This window comes from Oncorhynchus gorbuscha, linkage group LG12 (genome assembly GCF_021184085.1).
Source record: "Oncorhynchus gorbuscha isolate QuinsamMale2020 ecotype Even-year linkage group LG12, OgorEven_v1.0, whole genome shotgun sequence".
NCBI lineage: Eukaryota > Metazoa > Chordata > Actinopteri > Salmoniformes > Salmonidae > Oncorhynchus > Oncorhynchus gorbuscha.
The window spans coordinates 64207747-64234754 of NC_060184.1; the positions used below are offsets into that span (position 1 = coordinate 64207747).

A 27008-nucleotide genomic window follows, 5' to 3' on the forward strand; every position below is an offset into this window, starting at 1 on the left:
ATGGGCCCTTGGATCCTCAAAGTTCTAAAGCTGCATCTTCAACAGCATCTTGACTGTCTGCACCACCACTTGGTATGGCAAATTCACCGCCCTTGAACGCAAAGCACTACAAAGGGTGGTACGGACAGCCCAGTACATTACTGGGGCCGAGCTCCCTGCCATCCAGGACCTCTTTATCAGGCGGTTTCATAGGAAGGCCTGAAATTGCCAAAGACTCCCGGCACCCAAACCATAGACTGTTCACTCCATAGACTGACCAACAGACTCCGAGACAGTTTCTACCCCCAAGCCATAAGACTGCTAAATAGCCAGACAGTTAAATAGTCAATTAATGGTACCCAGACTATCTACACTGACCCTGCGCACACACACTATAACAACACTCCCACACACACATTAGTAGTTATTGAAGCTATTATGTCAAACGATCTTTCACACCTCGTTGATTTATGAGGGGGGCGGACTTCATTTATTCTATTTATTTGTTATTTAACCAGGTAAGTTGACTGAGAACACGTTCTCATTTGCAGCAATGACCTGGGGAATAGTTACGGAAACTGGGGATTATTAGGTGATCATGATGGTTTGGAGGGACAGATTAGGAATTTAGCCAGGACACCAGGGTTAACACTCCTACGATAAGTCTAGGTCCAAGAGGCTTCTTAACAGCTTCTACCCCCAAGCCAGAAGACTCCTGAACTTCTAGTCAAATGGCTACCCAGACTATTCACATTGCCCCCCCCCCCTCCCTCTCCACACCACTCTCTGTTGTCATCTATGCATAGTCACTTTAATTAACTCTACCTACATGTACATACTACCTCAACTAACCGGTGCCCCCGCACATTGACTCTTACCAGCACCCCCCTGTATACATTATTATTTTTACTGCTGTTCTTTAATTACTTGTTTCTTTTTATCTCTTATTCTTATCCATATTTTTTGAAACTACACTGTTGGTTAGGAGCTTGTACGTAAGCATTTCACTGCAAGGTCTACCTACACCTGTTGTATTCGGCCCATGTGACTAATACAATTTTATTTGATTTGAGTGGCCGGGTCTTCACACTAGGCTTTGATACAGTATGTACGTACTTACCAGTTCAAACCATGGTTGTCCAAGACTCACAGTTGGAGACACCTAAGGCCCGCTGCTCCTGAGTCTATACGGGAGCAGCGATAGGACAAGACTGTAACTACCAATTGGATATCATGAAAAAGGGATAAAAAATGCTGAATATGAATACTATATGGCACTGTTGGAACGTAGTGAACTAAATATATTTCAACTCGTAAGTGAATTACATTTTGCAGTAGCTTGGTGATAGTTGAACTAAATTGAAACGTGTAGTGTTTTCAGTACAATTTACAATTAAGTCATTTAGCAGACGCTCTTATCCAGAGCGACTTAACAAATTGGTGCATTCATTTTATGACATCCAGTAGAACAGTCACTTTACAATAGTGCATCTAAATCAACAACTTTTTTGGCTAAATTTAAATATGGGTGAAGTAGGCAAGAATTTATTTTCTTTTTCAGGCATCCGACCTGCCAAATTCTCAATTGAAACATTGTTTTGTGTTCAATAGGATAAATTACACATTCTGTTAACCTCTGACTACAGAGTGATCTGTTCTTGCAATTAGTATTCTATGACATTTGGGATTATATGATCATTTTCCACAAAAAAAGTTGAGTCAACACTTTTTTTTACAAGTAGCTTTAGTTAAGTAAACTGTTTCTTCACCTTTAGCATAGATGAACTTCCAGTGTGATGTAATTGGTCAACTATATTTTCAGAGCAGTTTCCCCAACACTGCTATATGGCCACCACAGTTACTATTCAGTTGCGATTGAATGGACCCCCAGGTCACATGCTCCTGTTTGAATGCATAAACCACCTTAAAGGAATGATACATAGAAATGACTTACCTGTTTTTTCACTTTCAGATTCACAGATGGGACAGCTACAGTGATTTCATCCATGACCAGAGTATTTTCCAATTGAAAATAAAGGCATATTGGTTATTTATTGGTCCTTGGTTTACTTACACCTGTTGTATCAACTATACGTAACAAATAGGTCTAAACTTTGATTAGAGTGTGGGAATGTGTCTGCTCTCTAGCGTGCACACAGCTGTCACCTGATGACGGTCCCATTCGAGAACCTCACCATCCACAGTGGCGGGCGTGTGAGACTTGAACCGAGGGTTCTGCTTTGAGAATAACGGCTCGTCAGAAATGGGATTCGATGTCACCATCCTAGCGGGAGATGAGAAACGCCATCACATGATAATAAGGCAGAACCCCAGAGTATACAGGATCAGACAGGAGGGAGAGATGCCCATTCTGGAGTGGCCAGATGAAAAGAGAAACTGGGCTCTGGACGGAGCTATACAAGTTCACTCTGGATCCAAGACAGAGAAATGTGGCTACCATCAGAGCTCCCCAAGCTCCATCTTCTGTGAGTCTCTCTGCTCCATCCTGAAGCCCAACAGGAGGCTCACCTACATGGGCCAGACTCATCACCACCTAGTTCCCCTCAGAGGAAGGACGGAACGTAACTAAAACCACCAGAGAGCTGACAGATGAGATACCTGACATGCAGAAGTTTGGAAATGTGCTGGAATCTCCACTTATCCCAAAAGAAGAAGCTATCACACCAGCTCCATTATGTAAAAACATTTTTTTTACTGTACAATTTTATAACATGACAATCAACAGGACACAAACAGGAGGCAAATTGTCAGTTTGATTTCATAAATACACTAAGATGTACAATGGTCACTGCATTAATTCAAGTCTTTTACATTTCAGACAACAGAGTGCGTCCAAAGTATTTACACATGTACAGTTCTCAGGTTGCACTTAACCAAAGCAAGGCATGAACACCACAGAGAACGAGAGAGGGAGGGAGAACACGAGAAGGGTCATTTCCAAAAGCCTTGACCTCACACAAACATGACTACTCTGGGATAGGGTTAGGGGGCGGGACAGAGCTGGCTCCCCTCGCCTTGCGTTCATAGTTGACAAGCCGCTGGCCAACCAGGTACCTGCAGGAAAGGCAGAGAGGGAACATGGGAGAAAAGAGTCATGTCAATCACAATACTAGAGCACTTACAAAGTTTGTGTGTCAGCAGCTGATCAAGACCTTGAATAGTTAAATCGGGTGTGGTAGTCTTGGCCGAAACAAAACCCTGCATAAGCTGAAGCTCCCCAGGACCAGGGTTGTACTATCACTCAATGAACAGGCCAGATATGGAGATAAGGGTGGGTGGTTACTTGTCGTTCTTGATGTGTTCGTAAAGGCGTTTGAACTGTCGTATCTGGAATGAGAGGATGCCGATGATGGACACCACCATCAGGAGGAACGGATAGATCCTCCTCTGTATCAGAATCTGCATCTCTGGAGTCACACCTGATACACCAGGAGGGGTCCAGTGTTATTAGCACGCACGAACGCACGCAAGCACACACACACACAAACACGACTGACCTACGGTAGGTACGACCCCGGCTGCTATGACGTAGGGGACACACAGGGACAGCAGCAGCACTGAGATGACAGGGGCAGCCAGCTTACGGATAATGAAATGGAGGTCGATGTTCCTGATGCCGTTAGCATACACCTGACAGGAGGAGAGGTGGCAATGTTACCCCTCACTGGTCACTTTACACAGTATCAAAAGGTTAAAGGCTATATTGATCATGTAGAGGGAGTGGACATGTCTCATTGGTTTCCACAGGTTCAATTACAGTCACAATGTAAGATGGATAAACAGTGTGAGATGGAGAATTCTAATTCTATTCGGTTAAGGCAGTGTTGTCTTTTTTAGGAACTCAGTCTGGCTTTCAGATTACTCTTAAATTGTAAATGGTAGAATGTCATTTTTAAATTGGGTTGTGCATCAACAGTTTCCCTCGTCATGTCAGTCTACCTTAGAGGTATTTTTAACTTGTCAGAAATGCCCAGATCAACTAGACCATGTCAGCTCATGGTTTTTAGCCCATAGATTTTGTTCTAATGTTTGAGTCACTCAAATATCATATGAATAGACATTAGACATGTCAAGATGTATAGAACTGGAAGAAAATTAGCTTCAAAACAGCAAATTGTTCTCTGCACCCCATGACAAACTGTTTAGAATTGCAGAAAATAAGCTTTTTCTCTCTGCCAACAAGAGCAGTGTGAACAGTTTTGAGTCATGAACAGTGCTTGTGCCCATAGAAATAGATGTGGCACGGGATGTTCCCCAATGCTGGAAGGAACGCCAGGGTTAAGGAATAATGAGTAAGGTAACACACCTGTTCTATGACAGACTTTAGCCACCACTGGGGACCCATGAGGGTGATGGCAGCGATGATTTTGGCATGGAGCACCCCCAGAGCCCAGTCCTACACACACACACACAAGGTACAATGAGTTTTATGGTTTAAAATACACTGATCACTACTATTACATTGTAGCTCTCTAACACACTCAGTACCTGCCAGGGGTAGAAGAGAGGTGTCTGGTCCAGAGGAACGCGTAGCGGAGCAACGATCACCAGCTCAAACAGCAGGCCCAGCAGTAGAGGAATAACACCTGCCACCAGCAATGCTACTACCAGGGTCTTCAGAATCTACACAAACCCACACACAAAATTAAAGGCACGAGATGATCGGATGTTAAAATATTACCTAAAGTATATTGGCATGGACATCTCGGCCTTGGACACACAGCCACATAAAAGGTATCCATCCAGCCACCTTCATAATGAGTACAGCCTACCATATCTTTGTCCACATACAGATCCAGCAGAGAGTAGGTCTTACCATGAGAGTCCACTCCTGGACTTTGATCATGATGATGGTGCGTCCCTGGGGCATCCAGGCCAACAGCACGGTGGCACCGCGGATGGACAGCCAGCACACGTACAGACCACACGCTGCTGTATACAGCTCATGGATCTTAGAGCTACCCGTCCAGAACGACATCAGCCAACGGCCCGCAAAAACTACAGTACACAGATAGGCTTCAGATACTTATGAAACAGATATACAGTGCATTCGGAAAGTATTCAGACCCCTTGACTTTTCACATTGTTACGTTACAGCCTTATTCTAAAATGGTATATATGTGTTTTTTTCCCTCATCAATCTACACGCAATACTCAGTACTTTGTTGAAGTACCTTTGGCAGCGATTACAGCCTGGAGTCTTCTTGGGTATGATGCTACAAGCTTGGCACATCTGTATGAGGAGTTTCTCCCATTCTTCTCTGCAGATCCTCTTAAGCTCCGTCAGGTAGGATGGGGATAGTCGCTGCACAGCTATTTTCAGGTCTCTCCAGAGATGTTCTTATCGGGTTCAAGTCTGGGCTCTGGCTGGGCCACTCAAGGACATTCAGAGACTTGTCCCGAAGCCACTCCTGCGTTGTCTTCGCTGTGTGCTTAGGGTCGTTGTCCTGTTGGAAGGTGAACCTTCACCCCAGTCTGAGGTCCTGAGTGCGCTGGAGCAGGTTTTCATCAAGGATCTCTCTGTTCTTTGCTCCGTTCATCTTTGTCTTGATCCTGACTAGTCTTCCAGTCTCTGCCACTGAAAAACATCCCCACAGCACGATGCTGCCACCACCACCATGCTTCACCGTAGGGATGGTGTCAGGTTTCCTCCAGAGATGACGCTTGGCATTCAGGCCAAACAGTTCAGTCTTGGTTTCATCAGACCAGAGAAACTTGTTTCTTATGGTCTGAGAATCTTTAGGTGGTTTTTGGCATATTCCAAGCGGGCTGTTACACTGAGGAGTGGCTTCAGTCTGGCCACTCTACCATAAATGCCTGATTGGTAGCATGCTGCAGAGATGGTTGTCCTCCTGGAAAGTTCTCCCATCTCCACAGAGGAACTCTAGAGCTCTGTCAGAGTGACCATCGGATTCTTGGTCACCTCCCTGACCAAGGCCCTTCTCCCTCGATTGCTCACTTTGGCTGGGCAGCCAGCTCTACGAAGTCTTGGTGTTCTTCAATGCTGCAGAAATGTTTTGGTACGCTTCCCCAGATCTGTGCCTCGACACAATCCTGTCTTGGAGCTCTACAGACAATTCCTTCGACCTCATAGCTTGGTTTTTGCTCTGACATGCACTGTCAACTGTGGGACCTTATATAGACAGGTGTGTGCTTTTCCAAATCATGTCCAATCAATTTAAATGTACCACAGGTGGACTCTAATCAAGTAGTAGAAACATCTCAAGGATGATCCATGGAAACAGGATGCACCTAAGATCAATTTCGAGTCTCATAGCAAAGGGTCTGAATACTTATGTAAATAAGGTATCTGTTTTTAACTTGTAATACAATTGCTAACATTTCTAAAAAAACTGTTTTTGCTTTCTCATTATGGGGTAGTGTGAGGATTGATGGGGAAGAAAATGTATTTCATACATTTTAGAATAAGGCTGTAATGTACCAAAATGTTCTAGACATTCAGGGTAGAAAAAGGGCATACAATACATTTCCTAGCTCGAGATGAATCAATTATACTCATTTGATTTAAATTAAGAAGCTAGCCTAGTGGTTAGGAGCGTTGGGTCAGTAACCGAAAGGTCGCTGGTTCGAATCCCCAAGCTGACTAGGTGAATAATCTGTCTATGTGCCCCTGAGCAAGGCACTTATCCCTAATTGCTTTGGATAAGAGCTTCTGCTAAAAATGATAAAAATTAATCAATAAATAATGGAGTGTGTCCATCACCATGTCTCACCTGGTAATGTCAGACACACCAGGCTGGCCACCAGCAGAGTGACACACATAAAGCCTATCAGCAAGACGATCTACAGACAGGAGGAAAGAGACAAATTATAGGGGGGGACTTTTCCTGAAGTGGTAGGGCTGGAAGCCTATAGGTCCACCTGCTGTAATGTGTGACTCACCCTAAAGGGGAAGCGTAGAGGGCGTTGGTAGGGTTGGAAGCCTATAGGTCCACCCTGCTGTAATATGGCCTGATGGGCTGCATGAAGCCCTTCCCCCACAACATGGGCAGGGTTGTTGTTATGGTGACCGGGAGCAGGGTTGTTGTTGTTGTTGACAGGCTGGTTGGCCTCATTGTCTTCCTGTTCACCCAGCAGGTAAGAGTGGAGGTCTCTTGAAGGGGGGGGGGAAATGAGGAGAGGGGTAGGAATGGGGGGGGGTAGAGAGAGTTAATAAATATATACTATACTGTTTGGAAGTGTGTGTATATAAGTGTGAATATGCAGTGCAGGGATCATCAACTAGATTCAGCCGCTGGCCGATTCTTTCTTGAGCGGATGGTCAGGGTGCCAGAACATGTAGACTGCAAATTGACCACAAGACGGCCAAACAAACAACATATTTTACAAAAACATTATTTCAAACCGAACATTTGTATATGGTCACGGTGCCTTCTGAAAGTATTCAGACCCATTGACTTTTTCCACATTTTGTTACATCGGGCAGTGGTGTAAAAAGTACCCAATTGTCATACTTGAGTAAAAGTAAAGATACCTTAATAGAAAGTCACCCAGTAAAATACTACTTGAGTAAAATTCTAAAAGTATTTGGTTTTAAATATACTTAAGTATAAAAAGTAAAAGTATGAATAATTTCTTAAATTCCTTATATTAAGCAAACCAGTAGCACAATCTTTTATTTTATTTACAGATAGCCAGAGGCACACTCCAACACTCAGACATCATTTACAAACAAAGCATGTGTTTAGTGTGTCAGATCAGAGGCAGTAGGAATGACCAGGAATGTTCTCTTGATAAGTGTGTGAATTGGACCATGTTCTGTCCTGCTGATCATTTAAAATGTAACGAGTACTTTTGGGTATCAAAAGTATGGAGTAAAAAGTACATAGTTTTCATTAGGAACGTAGTAGAGTAAAAGTAAAAGTTGTCCAAAATATTAATAGTAAAGTAAAGTACAGATATCCCCAAAAACTACTTAAGTAGTACTTTTACTAAAGTACTTTACACCACTTGCCATCGGGTTTTTGGTCACCTCCCTGACCAAGGCCCTTCTCCCCAGATTGCTCAGTTTGGCAGAGGCGGTCAGCTCTAGGAAGATTCTTGCTGATTCCCAACTTCTTCCATTTAAGAATGATGGAAGCCACTGTCAACTGTGTGACCTCGCATAGACAGGCGTGTGCCTTTCCAAATCATGTCCAATCAATTAAACTTACCACAGGTGGACTACAATCAAGTTCTAGAAACATCTCTCAAGGATGATCAATGGAAACAGGATGCACCTGAGCTCAATTGAGTCTCATAGCAAAGTGTCTGAATACTTAAGTGAATAATATATTTTTTATTTTGAAAAATATGTTTTCGCTTTGTCATTATGAGGTATTGTGTTTAGATTGTTTAGGATTAAAAAAAGGGCATCCAGAATAAGGCTGTAACGTAACAAAATGTGGAAAAAGTCAAGGGGTCTGAATACTTTCCGAAGGCACAGTATCTCTTTCTATTACGTGTGGGAATACTTTGGAACCAATTTCCTGGTATTTTACAGTCTTCAATGTCCAACAATATATTTTTGCAATTATATGAAATCACTGCCAGTTGGGATACCCTGAAGTAGTGTCTAAGTCTGTATAGAAGTATGTATAGACCTACAGTAGGTACCCTGAAGTAGTGTCGAAGTGTGTATAGACTTACAGTAGGTACCCTGAAGTAGTGTCTAAGTGTGTATAGATGATTAGACTTACAGTAGGTACCCTGAAGTAGTGTCTAAGTGTGTATAGACTTACAGTAGGTACCCTGAAGTAGTGTCTAAGTGTGTATAGAAGTATGTATAGACTTACAGTAGGTATCCAGCACTAACAGTCCAGGTCCTGACCAGACCTTTGAGCCACTGCCGTGTGTGACCCTGCTCTAGGAGAGCTGGCAGAACCACCTGCAGCAGCAACAGCTCTAGAGAGAGTTCACTGACTGGGGCATCACTGGAGAGAGAAAGAGAGAGAGAGAGAGCTCACTGACTGGGGCATCACTGGAGAGGGAGAGAGAGAGAGAGCTCACTGACTGGGGCATCACTGGAGAGAGAGAGCTCACTGACTGGGGCATCACTGGAGAGAGAGAGAGGGAGAGAGAGAGCTCACTGACTGGGCCATCACTGGAGAGAGAGAGGAAGAGAGAGAGAGAGATCACTGACTGGGGCATCACTGGAGAGAGAGAGAGAGGGAGAGAGAGGGGGCGAGAGAGAGAGAGCTCAATGACTGGGGCATCACTGGAGAGAGAGAGAGAGAGAGCTCACTGACTGGGGCATCACTGGAGAGAGAGAGAGAGAGAGAGGACAGAGGAGGGGGGAGAGAAAGGAGAGGATAGAGGAAGGAGACGGGAGGGTGTTAGGAAACACTCGAATCCAAATACAAATACACACTGCAGCTCTCCAGGACCAGGGGTGGCAACCACTGCTGGCCACAGTTGAGCCACGTAGGTGTACCTGTAGAGGAGGACGTTGTAGGGGAGGAGGGAGTGTACCTGTAGAGGAGGACGTTGTAGGGGAGGAGGGAGTGTACCTGTAGAGGAGGACGTTGTAGGGGAGGAGGGAGTGTACCTGTAGAGGAGGACGTTGTAGGGGAGGAGGGAGTGTACCTGTAGAGGAGGACGTTGTAGGGGAGGAGGGAGTGTACCTGTAGAGGAGGACGTTGTAGGGGAGGAGGGAGTGTACCTGTAGAGGAGGACGTTGTAGGGGAGGAGGGAGTGTACCTGTAGAGGAGGACGTTGTAGGGGAGGAAGGAGTGTACCTGTAGAGGAGGACGTTGTAGGGGAGAAGGGAGTGTACCTGTAGAGGAGGACGTTGTAGGGGAGTTGGGAGTGTACCTGTAGAGGAGGACGTTGTAGGGGAGTTGGGAGTGTACCTGTAGAGGAGGACGTTGTAGGGGAGGAGGGCGTGTACCTGTAGAGGAGGACGTTGTAGGGGAGGAGGGCGTGTACCTGTAGAGGAGGACGTTGTAGGGGAGGAGGGCGTGTACCTGTAGAGGAGGACGTTGTAGGGGAGGAGGGCGTGTACCTGTAGAGGAGGACGTTGTAGGGGAGGAGGGAGTGTACCTGTAGAGGAGGACGTTGTAGGGGAGGAGGGCGTGTACCTGTAGAGGAGGACGTTGTAGGGGAGGAAGGCAGGGAGGAAGACCTTTATCATCCTGATGGGCAGCCACAGCATCAGGAGGACGATAGAACCAAACACCACCTAGGGGGACAAGAGGAGAGATCAAACACACCTTTAATGATCGGCACATAATCAAAGTAGAGCCAGAGCTGGCATGGAACTACTTGTTAGGAACAATGTATTGTACCACAGACAGGATGAACCTGCGGATGTGTCTGTAGATGTACGTACCACAGACAGGATGAACCTGCGGATGTGTCTGTAGATGTACGTACCACAGACAGGATGAACCTGCGGATGTGTCTGTAGATGTACGTACCACAGACAGGATGAACCTGCGGATGTGTCTGTAGATGTACGTACCACAGACAGGATGAACCTGCGGATGTGTCTGTAGATGTACGTACCACAGACAGGATGAACCTGCGGATGTGTCTGTAGATAGATGACAGGATGAACCTGCGGATGTGTCTGTAGATGTACGTACCACAGACAGGATGAACCTGCGGATGTGTCTGTAGATGTACGTACCACAGACAGGATGAACCTGCGGATGTGTCTGTAGATGTACGTACCACAGACAGGATGAACCTGCGATGTGTCTGTAGATGTGTCTGAACCTAGATGTACGTACCACAGACAGGATGAACCTGCGGATGTGTCTGTAGATGTACGTACCACAGACAGGATGAACCTGCGGATGTGTCTGTAGATGTACGTACCACAGACAGGATGAACCTGCGGATGTGTCTGTAGATGTACGTACCACAGACAGGATGAACCTGCGGATGTGTCTGTAGATGTACGTACCACAGACAGGATGAACCTGCGGATGTGTCTGTAGATGTACATACCACAGACAGGATGAACCTGCGGATGTGTCTGTAGATGTACGTACCACAGACAGGATGAACCTGCGGATGTGTCTGTAGATGAACCTGCGGATGTGTCGTACCACAGACAGGATGAACCTGCGGATGTGTCTGTAGATGTACGTACCACAGACAGGATGAACCTGCGGATGTGTCTTAAGATGTACGTACCAGACAGGATGAACCTGCGGATGTGTCTGTAGATGTACATACCACAGACAGGATGAACCTGCGGATGTGTCTGTAGATGTACGTACCACAGACAGGATGAACCTGCGGATGTGTCTGTAGATGTACGTACCACAGACAGGATGAACCTGCGGATGTGTCTGTAGATAGGTAGGTGGATCATCTCCTGGACTGGGTTGAAGTCTGGATCGTTCAGGTTTCTCAGAAACCACAGGACCCCAGGCCTCAGCACCTGACCCAACACAGCAACTCATCAACACACTAACAATGCAGTCAATGAGAAGGTCTCCAATGTCACCCTATATAGTGCACTGCTTTATTTTTATAATAAGAAATGTTTTAAGGGGTTTTATGTATTTTATTAAGATAGGATAGTGACGAGGAGACAGGATAGTGACGAGGAGACAGGAAAGTTAGAAGAGTTTGCGAGTCAGAAGGGCAAGATTCGGATTCTAACCAACGCCCAAATCTGTTAGCACTAGGCTGTACGGCCCACAGAACTAACCCTATGGGCCCTGGTCAAAAGTACCACACTATAAAAGGGAAAAGGGTGTCATTTGGGTCTCAGCCCTGTCCCCTACCTCTCTCAGTAGGAGGATGAAGGATGCGAAGTAGAAGACGTAGACCATTCCCACCAGCCAGTGGAGGAACATGGTGGTGCCTGGAGCAGATTTAAAACTCAGCTCTCTGTCCTTTAGAGACGCATCAAACATCTCCTGCAGAACAGATGGAAGAGAAACATGTTTTTATTTAAGAAAGCAGGGAGGAGAGAGAGAGCAATGTTTGATGATAAAGAGGTAGAGAGAGACAGGGGGGGACAGGTAGAGAGAGACAGGGGGGACAGGTAGAGAGAGACAGGGGGGGGACAGGTAGAGAGAGACAGGGGGGACAGGTAGAGAGAGACAGGGGGGACAGGTAGAGAGAGACAGGGGGGAGGTAGAGAGAGACAGGGGGTGTAGAGAGAGAGACAGGGGGGTGTAGAGAGAGACAGGGGGTGTAGAGAGAGACAGGGGGGTGTAGAGAGAGACAGGGGGTGGTAGAGAGAGACAGGGGGGGTAGAGAGAGAAAGGGGGGGGGGTAGAGAGAGAAAGGGGGGAGGAGAGAGAGACAGGGGGGAGGTAGAGAGAGACAGGGGGGAGGTAGAGAGAGACAGGGGGAGGTAGAGAGAGACAGGGGGGAGGTAGAGAGAGACAGGGGGGAGGTAGAGAGAGACAGGGGGAGGTAGAGAGAGACAGGGGGAGGGGTAGAGAGAGACGGGGGGAGAGGTAGAGAGAGACGGGGGGAGAGGTAGAGAGAGACGGGGGGAGAGGTAGAGAGAGACTGGGGGGAGAGAGAGACAGGGAGGGTAGAGAGAGACAGGGGAGGGTAGAGAGAGACAGGGGGGTAGGAGGTAGTAGAGAGAGACAGGGGGTAGGAGGTAGAGAGAGACAGGGGGTAGGAGGTAGAGAGAGACAGGGGGGGTAGAGAGACAGGGGGTAGAGAGACAGGGGGGTAGAGAGAGACAGGGGGGGTAGAGAGAGACAGGGGGAGGTAGAGAGAGACAGGGGGAGAGAGGTAGAGAGCAAGAAGAGAGACAGATTAGGAAGAAAGAAGAGGCATGTCTGTACTAAAGAGCAGATGTCGAGCCACCAGCCACAGATGAGGGGGAAAACTCCTATCTCCACGACGACCAGCAAAGAGACCTGGAACACACACACACCATGTTAAACACACACATGACAACAGGGACTATGCAGGAAAACACAGACAATTCATAAATCATTCATTGATGTCAAAGGAAGATTTACATTTAAAGAAGTTGCGCTACAACCTTCATTTAGTTTTCCTCTTAACGTCAAGTAGTTCTACACCGAGTGAACAAAACATTAAGGACACCTTAATATTACGTTGCACCCCTTTTTGCCCTCAAAAACAGCCTCAATTTGTTGGGGACATGAACTCTACAAGGTGTTGAAAGTGATCCACAGGGATGCTGGCCCAGTTGACTCCAATGTTGTTACACAGTTGTGTCAAGTTGGCTGGTGGACTGTTCTTTGGGGCGGCAGCGTAGCCTAGTGGTTAAAGCGTTGGACTAGTTAGTAACCGAAAGGTTGCAAGATCGAATCCCGAGCTGACAAGGTACAAATCTGTAGTTCTGCCCCTGAACAAGGCAGTTAACCCACTAGTCAGTCATTGAAAATAAGAATTTGTTCTTAGCTGACTTGCCTAGTTAAATAAAGGTAATAAAATCTTGATAAACATGGGAAAGTGTTGAGTGGGGAATAAAACAGCAGTGTTGCTGGTCTTGACACTCTACTACCATACCCCTTTCAAAAGGAAAATCTCTTCACGCTCTGAATGGTAAACATACACAATCAATGTCTCAACATTCTTCTTTTACACATCTCATCCCCTTCATCTTGAAGTGGATTTAACAGGTGACATCAATAAGGAATCATAGTCTGTGTCATGGAAGGAGAAAGTGCGTTCCTAATGTTTTGTACGCTCAGTGTTTAATTTAATTCAGATTTACAGAAATAGATTTAAAACCTAGATTTAAAACCAAAATGTTACCTTGACAACAATATAGCAGACCCCTAGTAGACGGCGGGACCTCTGGAACCTGACCAGAGCCGCAAACCCCTGAGAGACACCAGTTAAGAACAAACACAGGTTGACACGAGAACAAGAGTGAAATTGTAGAGTCAAGTTCAGGACAGGATCAACAGTCCACAGGAACAGACAGCGATTCTTTTCACTGGAGTTATTTTGTGTTATAAGCAGTTATAAAAGGAAATATCATTCTGAATGTTTTTTTTCCCCCCACATCCCTGCTCCTCCTCCCAACATTAAGACACCTTATTCAGTCAATCACTATTTAAAACATTATAATAGGGCTTTGTCATCTGGACAGGCAAGGAAAGCTAGATGACTAACAATACTCTCTTTCATTTCTTGAACACTGCGCACCCAGGTCTCCAAGGTAAAACTGCATGGTCACAGGAAGTGATCGCCATCAGTAGGCGGAAGGATACGTGGCAGAGGATGAGCGTCATGGCCAGCAGGATGTACCCCACGATGGTCGTGATCAGGCCCTCGAAATGGGAAGCTTGAACCTAGAGAAGACACACACATTCAATATCATTCTGTGGTGGCAGAATTTGGGGTGAGCTGTTGTAACTTCTCCAGGGATATGTTCTGTGTTGGACTGTGATGTCATGCCTTTCATAGACTCCTGGTATGTCTGCAACCTAACACAAGGCCATTGCGCTCTGGGAATGGTTGCTTGTATAAAGAACTGTTATGTAAAACAATATGATAGTATTATTACCTCCCACTAAATAAGGGACATGGAACCATTTACTCTTGGAGTTCTTCCCTGTGAAATCAGAGATAGATCTCCCCTGCAGCCGATTGATTAAAGATCGTTCTATTACATCATAACAATAGTCACCGTCTTAATCTTTGGATCAAATTTTCCACAAAAATTCCATATCATTATACCTGTAAGTTTTGCTCAGAAAGGCAGGAGAAGTGTGACACAAACGTCTCCTTACATATTCCTCAAAGCCAAGTCCCACGACAGAGAAGTGACCAATGTGGTATGGACAGAACGCTGGAAGAGAGAACAAGAAGATATATCAAAGCTCCCAGGCTTATACTGAGCCCGACCACCGTACCAGGCTAGTTGGTTTTAAGAAGGGTATTACGCTAGAGAGAGTTTGTGTTCGTGTACTTACCGAACACCAGGATGAAGAGAGTGTTCAGAGACACAACCCAGAACACATGCTCCTGGAAGACGAGACAATGCAAAATGTCACGTCACTACTTTCTTGTGCTACTGCTTAGAAAACAAGACAACCCCTTCCTTCACTGCAATAACATCCCATATTAAGTCTGCTAATCATACTTTATACCAGGTGTGTTAATCATACCCTATACCAGGTGTGTTATTAATCATACCCCATACCAGGTGTGTTATTAATCATACCCCATACCAGGTGTGTTAATCATACACCATACCAGGTGTGTTAATCATACCCTATACCAGGTGTGTAAATATAACTCTATACCAGGTGTGTAAATATTACTCTATACCAGGTGTGTAAATATTACTCTATACCAGGTGTGTAAATATTACTCTTTACCAGGTGTGTAAATATTACTCTTTACCAGGTGTGTAAATATTAATTACTCTTTACCAGGTGTGTAAATATTACTCACTAAGAACACCAAGGAGCCATCCAGTCCAAGCATCTGAGGGGTGGAGAGAGACATTACGAGGTGATCGATGTAGTCATGGACAGTGTTGTGTCATGAAGTTGAGTCATGACAGATGTGTTGGAGATGCTGAAACTAAACCATTCTTACCCTCTCCCAGGTGAGCTCCTCTGCTGCTCTGTCCCATTCTAGAGCATTCCAGTTCATATCATCTACATGTAGACAGAGAGACAGAAACAGAGATGTAGAAAGAGAGAAAGTGAGAGAGATAAGGATAGAGATTGATAGAGCGAGAAAGAGATGGAGAGAAAGACATTCTATAACTTAGTACTGCCGTTGTCCTATGTTACCCGTCAGCTGAGGGCTGGCCTGAGTCTCCTACCTTGAGCTCCATTGTTGGCGTCCGCATCTTCAGCCGCCGCTCCCTCTTCTTCATTGTCTAGTTCTGGCTCCTCCCCCTGTTCTGGGAGGCCGTCTGGGGGCTCTGGTTCTGCCTCGTTGTGAGCTGGAGGGGCGGCGGGGGCAGGGGGGACTGCAGGGGGGTCATCAGCTGCTCCCTGACCTGCACCTGCAGCCTGGGGGAGGAATGTGGATGGAGGGGCTGTAAGTGTGTGTGAGATCTTGTGTGCGCATGTACGTGTTACTTTGTGTGCGTGTGTTACCTCGTTGGGCTGTTGTCCGGCTGCGTTGGGCTGGGGCTGCTGGTGGTGCTCCAGCCACAGTGGGGGACCACCATGGACAATCTGCTCTCTTAACCACACCAGGCTGATGAAAGCACACAGCGAACACGTCACCACGAAACAGCCCTGTAGACAGTCCGCCAGCAGGTTCTCTCTACCAGGAGGGGGAGGAGAGAAAGACAGATGAATGTTCTACAACACTGTGATTCAAAAAGGCATTCACATCTGAGTTCTTGTTGTAGGTTGGCAGGAATAATGCAACAATATCAAAAAGCTCTAAGAGCTTAAACAAGTGATGCCAGCAAGAGCAGTGTGAGGGTTTCTCTTTTTTATGATTACCTACAGTACTGGAAATGGAGAAAACATCTCATATGAGGAGGGGGTGAGGAGTTACAGAGTCTGATTGGCGAATGAGGAGGATATGACATCAGAACTCACGTGGAAAGCATGTCCAATGGCAGCGTCAGGAGCGAGCTCACGGAGCCGGTAAACAGACACTTGTAGATTCGACCTGAAGAGAAGAGGGAGACCGAGAGGAGCTATGGGCATCATCTCACCATTGGAGGAAACACTGAAGAGAGATGTATATAAAGTACCACAATCCATTCTTGGTTAGGAGCACAGCTCCCTCTTAGAATCAATTGAACAACTAAAACATTAACTGACAACTGAAGCCAAATGTGTTTAGTTGGGGGCAGCCTGAGTAATTGTATGAGAAACCCTTATATTGTAGGTTTAAGATAAATGATTAAATAAATTCTACCTAGAAACGTAACCATTAGGGGTTAGAGGTTATGTAGCATGAATAAGGAGTAATTAAAAATAATAAACACAGCTCCAGGTTGGAGGGGGGAAGAGAGGAATGCATGTTTGTGCCTAACGAAAACAAAGAGGCTCCTTAACCTATGTTTGAACCGACCCGGCAAGAACTCTGTGGATATAAAATAAGACAGCAAGAGCCCCTCCAGGTTTTCCGTATCTGGGGGGGACTGGAAGTGTCTGCTAAGTGGTAATAAACTGTGGTGAGACTTCAGGAGATAATCCAGATATATTGTGTGTCATGTATGTGTGTTAGTGAGTTGGAATGAACTTTTGAAGCTGCTTTGTCCTGGTCGGAGAGGAGGGACATTTTAAAACCTATGACATCATATGTAATATATAAACTGATGTACATGGTACTATGATCAGGGCTCTCGAGAATAAATGATTTAAAGTGATTTAAATTGAATTGGTTAATCAACACATATAGGAATTATTAAATTCCTTTAACAATTGTAATCCTGAATGTTTTCCTCACAGTCCTAATAGAGTGGATAGTGTACAAACTACAGTAAGATGGCGCTGACAGATATGGTCGCCTCGCTTCCTTAGGAAACTACGCAGTATTTAGTTTTTTTATGTATTATTTCTTACATTGTTACCCCAGGAAATTTTAGGTCTAATTACATACAGCCGGGAAGAACTATTGGATATAAGAGTGACATCAACTTACCAACATTACGACCAGGAATACGACTTTCCCAAAGCAGATTCTCTGTTTGAACCACCACCCAGGACAATGGATCTAATCCCAGAAGCCGACCCAAAACAATGTCGCCGCACAAGGGGCAGACAGAGCGGCCTCCTGGTCAGGCTCCGTAGACGTGCACATCGCCCACCGCTCCAGAGTATACTACTCACCAATGTCCAGTCTCTTGACAACAAGATAGATAACATTAGAGCAAGTGTTGCCTTCCAGAGAGAAATCCGAGATTGCAACATTCTCTGTTTCACAGAAACATGGCTCTCAGGATATATTGTCGGAATCGGTTCAGCCACCGGGCTTCTCCATGCATCGTGCCGACAGAGATCAACTCCTCTCTGGGAAGACGAAGGGCGGGGGTGTATGCTTCATGATTAACGACTCATGGTGTAATCATAACATAACTCAAGTCCTTCTGCTTACCCGACCTAGAATTCCTTACATATCAAATGCCGGCCATATTATCTCCCTAGATAATCTTGTGAGTTATCGTCAAAGCGGTGTACATTCCCCTTCAAGCAGGCACCAAGACAGCCCTCAACAAACTTCGCTGGACTCTATGTAAACTGGAAACCATATATCCTGAGGATGCATTTATTGTAGCTGGGGATTTTAACAAAGCAAATTTGAGAACAAGGCTACAATGTACCTAAATTCTAAAAGCATATTGATTGCACTACTCGTGGGTGTAATATACTCGAACACTGCTACTCTAACTTCCGCGATGCATACAAAGCCCCCCCCGCACTCCCTTTGGCTAATCCGACCACGACGCCATCTTGCTCCTGCCGTCTTAAAGGCAGAAACTCAAAACAGGATGTACCAGTGACTAGAACCATTCAACGCTGGTCTGACCAATCGGAATCAAAGCTTCAAGATTGTTTTGATCACGCGGACTGGGATATGTACCGGTCAGCCTCAGATAACAACATCGATCTGTATGCTGACTCGGTGAGTGAGTTTATAAAGAAGTGCATTGGAGAGGTTGTACCCATTGTGACTATTAAAACCTACCCTAACCAGAAACCGTGGATGGACGGCAGCATTCACACAAACCACCACATTTAAACACAGAAAGAGATCTGGGAATATGGCTGAATATAAACAGTGTAGTAATGCCCTCCACAAGGCAATCAAACAAGCAAAATTCCGGGACAGGGACGAAGTGGAGTCGTAATTCAACGGCTCAGACACGAGACGTATGTGGCAGACTCTACACGAAATTACGGACTATAAAAAGAAAAGCAGCCAGGTCACGGACACCAACGTCACGCTTCCAGACAAACTAAACACCTTCTTTGCCCGCTTTGAGAATAATACAGTGCGATCAAGTTTGCAGACTACACAACAGTAGTGGGCATGATTACCAACAACGAGACCGCTTACAAGGAGGAGGAGAGGGCCCTCGGAGTGTGGTGTCAGGAAAACAACCTCTCACACAACATAAAAAAAAAACAAAGGAGATGATCGTGGACTTCAGGAAACAGCAGAGGGAGCACCCCCTATCCACATCGAACAGGCAGCAGTGGAGAAGGTGTAAAGTTTTAAGTTCCTCAGCGTACACGTCACAGACAAACTGAAATGGTCCACCCACACAGACAGTGTGGTGAAGAAGGAGCAACAGCAATGTTACAGTACCTGGTGTCTCTCTGGAAGTAGATCCTCACCCTGAGCTTGTCTACTTTATTGTCCAGAGACTGAACATTAGCGAGTAATATACATTTACATTTACATTTAAGTCTGCCGGCAGCGTCTTGGAGCAGGCTCTGGAAAAAGTTAAATTGCCCTGGGGAGTACGAACAAAGGATCCAATTCCGGAAAGTCGTATTCCTGGTGGTAATGCTGGTGCGTTACCAGCAGTAGTTACCGCTCTTATATCCAAAAGTTATTTCTGGCTGTATGTAATAACACAAAAAACATCCTGGGCTAATAATGTAAGAAATAACACACAACAACAAGAAATAACACAACATCAAAAAATACTGCAAAGTAGCTTAGGAGCTAGAAGCAGAGCTGCCATGGCTGTCGGCCCATCTTTTTAACAATGGTGTGCTTTATGACCATGCAGACGCCTCAGTGGTTGAGTAGGCTGTTTGGAGTGTTTATCCAACCGGATTGAAAAAATAAAAATGGTGCTGCCCTCCCCCCCAAACGTTGCTTCCGGACAAGTCTCTTGCAAGGACTTAAGCAAGGATTTAAACCCGATCTAACATCTCTGGAGAGACCTGCAAATAGCTATGCAGCGACGCGCCCTATTCAACCTGATAGAGCTTGAGAGGACCTGCAGAGAAGAATGGGAGAAACTCCCCAAATACAGGTGTGCCAAGTTTGTAGCATCATACCCAAGAAGACTCAAGGCTGTAATTGCTGCTTCAACAAAGTACTGAGTAAAGGGGGTCTGAATACCTATGAAAAAAATAAAAAAACGTTGTTGCTTTGTCATTATGGCGTGGTGTGTGTAGATTGATGAGAACATGCGGTTTGTTGCTAACCTTACTTTGCTACCTGCCTAACTTCACCGTTTAAATTTTTTAATTACCTCGCTCGCTCGCTCAACTTCTTCACCCCGGATGCTTTATCTCGACGTGATTCATCAGGACCTCCAACAGCCGAAGCTAAGTAGTAACATTAACATTATGCCTTCCAATTGGAGTTGCTGTACTCACAATATACAGGAGAATGATCGCAATCGTTAGGCAAGGGTAATTTAAGTGTCGGAAATGATGAAACAGCATCTGTGCCACCAATAAGTACAGATAATAGTATAAATCCCCTCGCACGGTCCCCGCAGCCGGACAATTTTCTCATGGCTTCTGGAAGGAAATGCTGTAGGAATGCTCAACCGGTGTCGCTCATTCAGCTGACAGAAACTTTCAACCGGTTCTCCCCATTAAAAGCAGCGAGTCGGAGTCAGAGCCTTCTCTGGTCTCAACTCCTCCCGTTACAGGGTCTGAGAAGCAGAAGCCTCCCACCGTTGGCTCTGACAAATTGAACACCCTGGTCATTAGCGACTCCATTACCCGTAGTATTACACTTCAAAATAACCATCCAGCGATCATACACTGTTTACCAGGGGGCAGGGCTACGGACGTTAAGGCAAATCTGAAGATGGTGCTGGCTAAGGCTAAAACTGGCGAGTGTAGAGTATAGGGATATTGTTATCCACATCGGCACCAATGATTTTAGGATGAAACAGTCAGGGGTCACCAAGCGCAACATAGCTTCAGCGTGTAAATCAGCTAGAAAGAGTAACTGTCGAGTAACTGTCTCTGGCCCCCTCTCAGTTAGGGGGAGTGAGGAGCTCTACAGCAGAGTCTCACAGCTCAATCGCTGGTTGAAAACTGTTTTTTAGAATTTGTAGATAATTGGCCCTCTTTCTGGGACTCAACTACAAACAGGACCAAGCCTGGCCTGCTGAGGAGTGACGGACTCCATCCTAGCTGGAGGGGTGCTCTCATCTTATCTACGGACATAGACAGGGCTCTTACTCTCCTAGCTCCACAATGAAATTTGGTGCAGGCTAGGCAGCAGGCGGTAAGCCAGCCTGCTAGCTTAGTGGAGTCTGCCACTAGCACAGTCAGTGTAGTCAGCTCAGCTATCCCCATTGAGACCATGTCTGTGCCTCGATCTAGGTCGGGCAAAACTAAACATGGCAGTGTTCGCTTGAGCAATCTCACTGTTATAAAGACATTCTCCATTCCTGTTCTTATTGCAAGAGATTGTGATATCTCACATCTCAAAACAGGGCTACTTAATGTTAGATCCCTCACTTCCAAGGCAGTTATAGTCAAACTAATCACTGATCATAATCTTAATGTGATTGGCCTGACTGAAACCTCTTCATACTCTAGGGGCAGTATTTCATTTTCGGATAAAAAGACGTGCCAGTTTTAAGCGCAATATTTTGTCACAAAAAGATGCTCTACTATGCATGGAATTGATAGCTTTGGAAAGAAAACTGACGTTTCCAGAACTGCAAAGATATTCACTGTGAGTGCCCGAGAACAGAAGCTTCAGGCAAAACCAAGATGAAACTGCAACCAGGAAATGAACAGGATTTCTGAGGCTCTGTTTTTCATTATCTCCTTATATGGCTGTGAATGCAACAGGAATGAGCCTGCCCTTTCTATCGTTTCCCCAAGGGGTCTGCAGCATTGTGACGTATTTGCAGGCATATCATTGGAAGATTGACCATAAGAGACTACATTTGCCAAGTGTCTTGCGTGGAAATTGGTGCGCAAAACTCAGCTGCTGGTATTTTTCCATGGGATTCTGAGACAAAAGCATGCTTCCACGAACGGCATATCAATGAAGAGATATGTGACAAAACACCTTGAGGATTGATTCAAACAACGTTTGCCATGTTTCGGTCGATATTATGGAGTTAATTCGGAAAAAAGTTCGACGTTTTGGTCACTGAATTTTCGGTTAGTTTCGGTAGCCAAATGTGATGTACAAAACGGAGCAATTTGTCCTACACAAAGAATCTTTCAGGAAAAAACTGAACATCTGCTATGTAACTGAGAGTCTCCTCATTGAAAACATTTGAAGTTCTTCAAAGGTAAATTATTTTATTTGATTGCTTTTCTGGTTTTTGTGAAAATGTTGCGTGCTAAATGCTATGCTAAATGGTATGCTAGCTATCAATACTCTTACACAAATGATTGATTTTCTATGGTTCAAAAGCATATTTTGAAAATCTGAGATGACAGTGTTGTTAAGAAAAGGCTAAGCTTGAGAACAGGCATATTTATTTCATTTCATTTGCGATTTTTAGAAATCGTTAACGTTGCGTTTTGGTAATGAGCCTGAGGGTGTAGTTACGATCCCGGATCCGGGATGGCTAAGATCAAGAGGTTACACCTGATGAATTTTCCTGGTTACACGAGTGACCATATACCCCGCATATCCCGCAAAGGCGGAGGTGTTGCTAACATTTATGATAGCAAATTTCAATTTACAAAAAAAGAAACGACTGAGTTTGTCTTTTGAGCTTCTAGTCATGAAATCTATGCAGCCTACTCAATCACTTTATATAGCTTTTGTTTACAGGCCTCCTGGGCCAGATACAGTGTTCCTCACTGAGTTCCTATCGGACCTATATTCATATGGAAAAGTCCACAGACCAACTCCAAAAGGCTTTCGGAGCCATCATCGACTCAGTGGGTTTTGTCCAACATGTCTCCGGACCTACTCACTGCCAGACATGCTCTGCACCTAGTTTTGTCCTGTTGAATATATTTTGTAGATCTTTAATGTTTTTCTTCATAATCATGGATAATCGGACCACCATTTTATTACGTTTGCAATCGCAACAAATAATCTGCTCAGACCCCAACCAAGGATCATCAAAAGCCATGCTATAAATTCTGAGACAGCCCAAAGATTCCTAGATGCCCTTCCAGACTCCCTCCACCAACCCAAGGTACGTCAAGAGTACAAAAATCAGTTAATTAACTACCTAACTGAGGAACTCAATTTAATCTTGCATAATACCCTAGATGCAGTCACACCCCTAAATACAAAAAACATTTGTCATAAGAAACTAGCTCCCTGGTATACAGAAAATACCTGAGCTCTGAAGCTTCCAAATTGGAACAGAAATGGCGCAACACCATACTGGAAGACTTCCGACTAGTTTGGAAAGATAGTACCGTGCAGTACCGTGCAGTATCGAAGAGCCCTCACTGCTGCTCCACCAAACTGGAAGTCTTCCGACTAGCTTGGGAAGTTAGTACCGTGCAGTATTGAAGAGCCCTCACTGCTGCTCCACCAAACTGGAAGTCTTCCGACGAGCTTGGAAAGACAGTACCGTGCAGTATCGAAGAGCCCTCACTGCTGCTCCACCAAACTGGAAGTCTTCCGACTAGCTTGGAAAGACAGTACCGTGCAGTATCGAAGAGCCCTCACTGCTGCTACACCAAACTGGAAGTCTTTCGACTAGCTTGGAAAGACAGTACCGTGCAGTATCGAAGAGCCCTCACTGCTGCTCGATCATCCTATTTCTCCATCTTAATTGAGGAAAATAAGAACAATCCAAAATGTATTTTTGATACTGTCACAAAGCAAACTAAAAAGCAGCATCCCCAAGAGAGGATGGCTTTCACTTCAGCAGTGATAAATTCATGAACTTCTTTGACGAAAAGATCATGATCATTAGAAAGCAAATTACGGACTCCTCTTTAAATCTGTGTATTCCTCCAAAGCTCAGTTGTCCTGAGTCTGCACAACTCTGCCAGGACATAGGATCAAGGGAGACACTCAAGTGTTTTAGTACTATATCTCTTGACACATTGATGAAAATAATCATGGCCTCTAAACCTTCAAGCTGCATAGTGGACCCTATTCCAACTAAACTACTGAAAGAGCTGTTTCCTGTGCTTGGCCCTCCTATGTTGAACATAATAACGTCTCTCTATCCACCGGATGTGTACCAAACTCACTAAAAGTGGCAGTAATAAAGCCTCTTGAAAAAGCCAAACCTTGACCCAGAAAATATAAAAAACTATCGGCCTATATATCAAATCTCCCATTGCTCTCAAAAAATGTTGAAAAGCTGTTGCGCAGCAACTCACTGCCATCCTGAAGACAATATACAGTCACTGTCGTGATCTTCCTGTCTGGCTTGGGGTAGAAGCTGTTTAGAAGCATTTTTGCTTGCTGTGCAGTTGCAGAGAGAACAGTCTATGACTGGGGTGGCTGGAGTGTTTGACAATTTTGAGGGCCTTCCTCTGACACCACCTGGTATAGAGGTCCTGGATGGCAGGCAGCTTTGCCCCAGTGATGTACTGGGCTGTAAGCACTACTCTCTGTAGTGCCTTGTGGTCGGAGGCCAAGCAGTTGCCGTACCAGGCAGTGATGCAACCAGTCAGGATGCTCTCCACGGTACAGCTGTAGAACATTGAGGATCTGAGGACCCATGCCAAATCTTTTCAGTCTCTTGGGGGGGTAATAGGTTTTGTTGTGGCCTCTTCAGGACTGCCTTGGTGTGCTTGGACCAAGATAGTTTGTCGGTGATGTGAACAACAAGGAATTCTAAGCTCTCAACCTGCTCCACTACAGCCCCGTCGATGAGAATGGGGGTGTGCTTGGTCCTCCTTTTCCTGTAGTCCACAATCAACTCCTTTGTCATGATCACGTTGAGGGAGAGGTTGTTATACTGGCACCAAATATGAGCAAATCAGCCATTCTATGCAGTGTTCTATTATATACTGAACAGTGGTCAGTTAAATTCCCTTTGAATAACCCTTTGAATAACCCTGAGTGTTCTATTATATACTGAACAGTGGTCAGTTAAATTCCCTTTGAATAGCCCTCAGTGTTCTATTATATACTGAACAGTGGTCAGTTAAATTCCCTTTGAATAACCCTTTGAATAACCCTCAGTGTTCTATTATATACTGAACAGTGGTCAGTTAAATTCCCTTTGAATAACCCTCAGTGTTCTATTATATACTGAACAGTGGTCAGTTAAATTCCCTTTGAATAACCCTCAGTGTTCTATTATATACTGAACAGTGGTCAGTTAAATTCCCTTTGAATAACCCTCAGTGTTCTATTATATACTGACCAGTGGTTAGTTAAAGTCCCTTTGAATAACCCTCAGTGTTCTATTATATACTGAACAGTGGTCAGTTAAATTCCCTTTGAATAACCCTTTGAATAACCCTCAGTGTTCTATTATATACTGAACAGTGGTCAGTTAAATTCCCTTTGAATAACCCTCAGTGTTCTATTATATACTGAACAGTGGTCAGTTAAATTCCCTTTGAATAACCCTCAGTGTTCTATTATATACTGAACAGTGGTCAGTTAAATTCCCTTTGAATGACCCTTTGAATAACCCTCAGTGTTCTATTATATACTGAACAGTGGTCAGTTAAATTCCCTTTGAATAACCCTCAGTGTTATATTATATACTGAACAGTGGTCAGTTAAATTCAATGTGTTTTATTGAGTAGAGGTGTGCATTTCAATTCAAGGTTTTTGGACAACATTTAGAAAACTTGAACAAGCGTCCTATGGACGGAGCAAACAGAATGCTAGGCCACTGATTTGTTTACCACCATGGTTTCATTATTCTCCACGGAATCGTGATACTTGGCCTGGTATCGTATCGTTTGTAAAATGTTAGCATCATGACAAGCCTAGTACAAATAATGAAACGCACCAGTGGGATTTACCGAACTGGGAAATGATAATACAACGCTGGTCCACTTCTAATTCTCCTGATCCTGTAAAACCATTACACACTGAAACTTTACTTAGTGTGTGTGTGTGTGTGTGTGTGTGTGTGTGTGTGTGTGTGTGTGTGTGTGTGTGTGTGTGTGTGTGTGTGTGTGTGTGTGTGTGTGTGTGTGTGTGTGTGTGTGTGTGTGTGTGTGTGTGTGTGTGTGTGTGTGTGTGTGTGTGTGTGTGTGTGTGTACAGGTTCTTATGTGAGTGATACAGTACTTAAGAGTAAAGTGTTGACGTATTGGTGTGTGTGTCCGCGTATGTCAGTCTACTCACATGCAGTGAGGGGAACCACCCCCAGCCATGCGAAGGCCACCAGTGTGTAATGAAACCAGTATCGTATGGCCGTGCCCACACTGGTCAGCAGGCCAGCACAGATGTCCTGGATGGGCAGGCGGGGGGGCATGTCTGGGGAGTAAACTGGAGCACAGACAGCAGGGACAGAGAGAGAGGGATGAGACACTCCATGTTCAAAGTTACAAACTTAGTCAATAACTTAGACAGAATAATAAGGTTGAGAAATGACTTAAAAATAACAAAAAGTGTGTAGAACCTAAAAGGTTTTTTGAGTCTGTCCCAATAGGATAACCCTTTGAATAACCCGTTTGGGTTCCAAATAGAAAACCGGTTTCTAAGACTGTATTCAATGGCAGAGCTTCCCAGTCTGAAGTCATCCCCTTGTAACGGAGCACGTTTTTAAACTGACAGGTCAATGCCACGGACGGGTACTTACTTGGTGTGAAAGCAAATCTGTGCTTGCATAATTCACAGTACTCCTTTCTGCTGTGCTTCAGCCACTGGACCAAACTGTAAACAACAACAATAGTAAAAGAGGTGTGTTGTAGGGGAGGAACTAACATGTGCAAGTGCAGGCATGGAATACTGGCTTCCTCACTCAAGCAGGGCAATTCAGTTCAACTCACATGGGGCGATGTGTGGGTGGTATGTGGGGTGTGGTGCGTGTGAACGCGAGTGAAACAGAGAACAGCCCACACTGAACCGCCCACAAGACTCTTTCATACATACACCTCAGTCCATTCATTCATAAGCCCACCATCCTATAATGCCTTCTATAAGACTGAGTATAACGCTTGCTACTGTAACCCTGAGCTGTCTAGTATTCGTGATTCTGTGGTACTAATTTGCGCTGTAATGTGAATAAAATATTACAACACACACACACAGGTAGTGCCCAGTTAGGCCTACATGTTA

The 27008-nt window shown here is 44.9% G+C and overlaps 1 protein-coding gene and 1 pseudogene across 16 annotated transcripts in view; one reads left to right on the forward strand and one right to left on the reverse strand.

The window, feature by feature from the left end:
- On the forward strand, nt 1–2873 carry LOC123990400 (annotated as a pseudogene).
- Nucleotides 2675–27008, reverse strand: part of LOC123991233 (E3 ubiquitin-protein ligase MARCHF6) — a 27617-nt gene continuing 3283 nt past the window's right edge. For 2 of the 16 annotated variants that reach the window (XM_046292612.1, XM_046292610.1), the window contains exons 3-29: nt 26530–26603; nt 26073–26216; nt 16479–16551; nt 16023–16194; nt 15743–15935; nt 15511–15572; nt 15364–15396; nt 14880–14931; nt 14697–14755; nt 14175–14255; nt 13714–13782; nt 12768–12842; nt 11742–11876; nt 11071–11392; nt 10750–11013; nt 10559–10690; nt 10287–10522; nt 10080–10180; nt 8796–8933; nt 6904–7114; nt 6735–6804; nt 4817–4998; nt 4489–4623; nt 4307–4396; nt 3498–3630; nt 3284–3419; nt 2675–3054 (exon numbers count right to left, since the gene is read on the reverse strand). In XM_046292612.1, the coding sequence (XP_046148568.1) occupies nt 2967–3054; nt 3284–3419; nt 3498–3630; nt 4307–4396; nt 4489–4623; nt 4817–4998; nt 6735–6804; nt 6904–7114; nt 8796–8933; nt 10080–10180; nt 10287–10522; nt 10559–10690; nt 10750–11013; nt 11071–11392; nt 11742–11876; nt 12768–12842; nt 13714–13782; nt 14175–14255; nt 14697–14755; nt 14880–14931; nt 15364–15396; nt 15511–15572; nt 15743–15935; nt 16023–16194; nt 16479–16551; nt 26073–26216; nt 26530–26603 (3460 nt within the window). In that variant the 3' untranslated portion in view covers nt 2675–2966. Of the gene's footprint in view, nt 3055–3283; nt 3420–3497; nt 3631–4306; nt 4397–4488; nt 4624–4816; nt 4999–6734; nt 6805–6903; nt 7115–8795; nt 8934–9235; nt 9259–10079; nt 10523–10558; nt 10691–10725; nt 11014–11070; nt 11393–11741; nt 11877–12767; nt 12843–13713; nt 13783–14174; nt 14256–14643; nt 14756–14879; nt 14932–15363; nt 15397–15510; nt 15573–15742; nt 15936–16022; nt 16195–16478; nt 16552–26072; nt 26217–26529; nt 26604–27008 lie in introns of those variants that run through there. The other 14 variants (XM_046292620.1, XM_046292614.1, XM_046292613.1 and 11 more) reach the window with 13 other exon arrangements.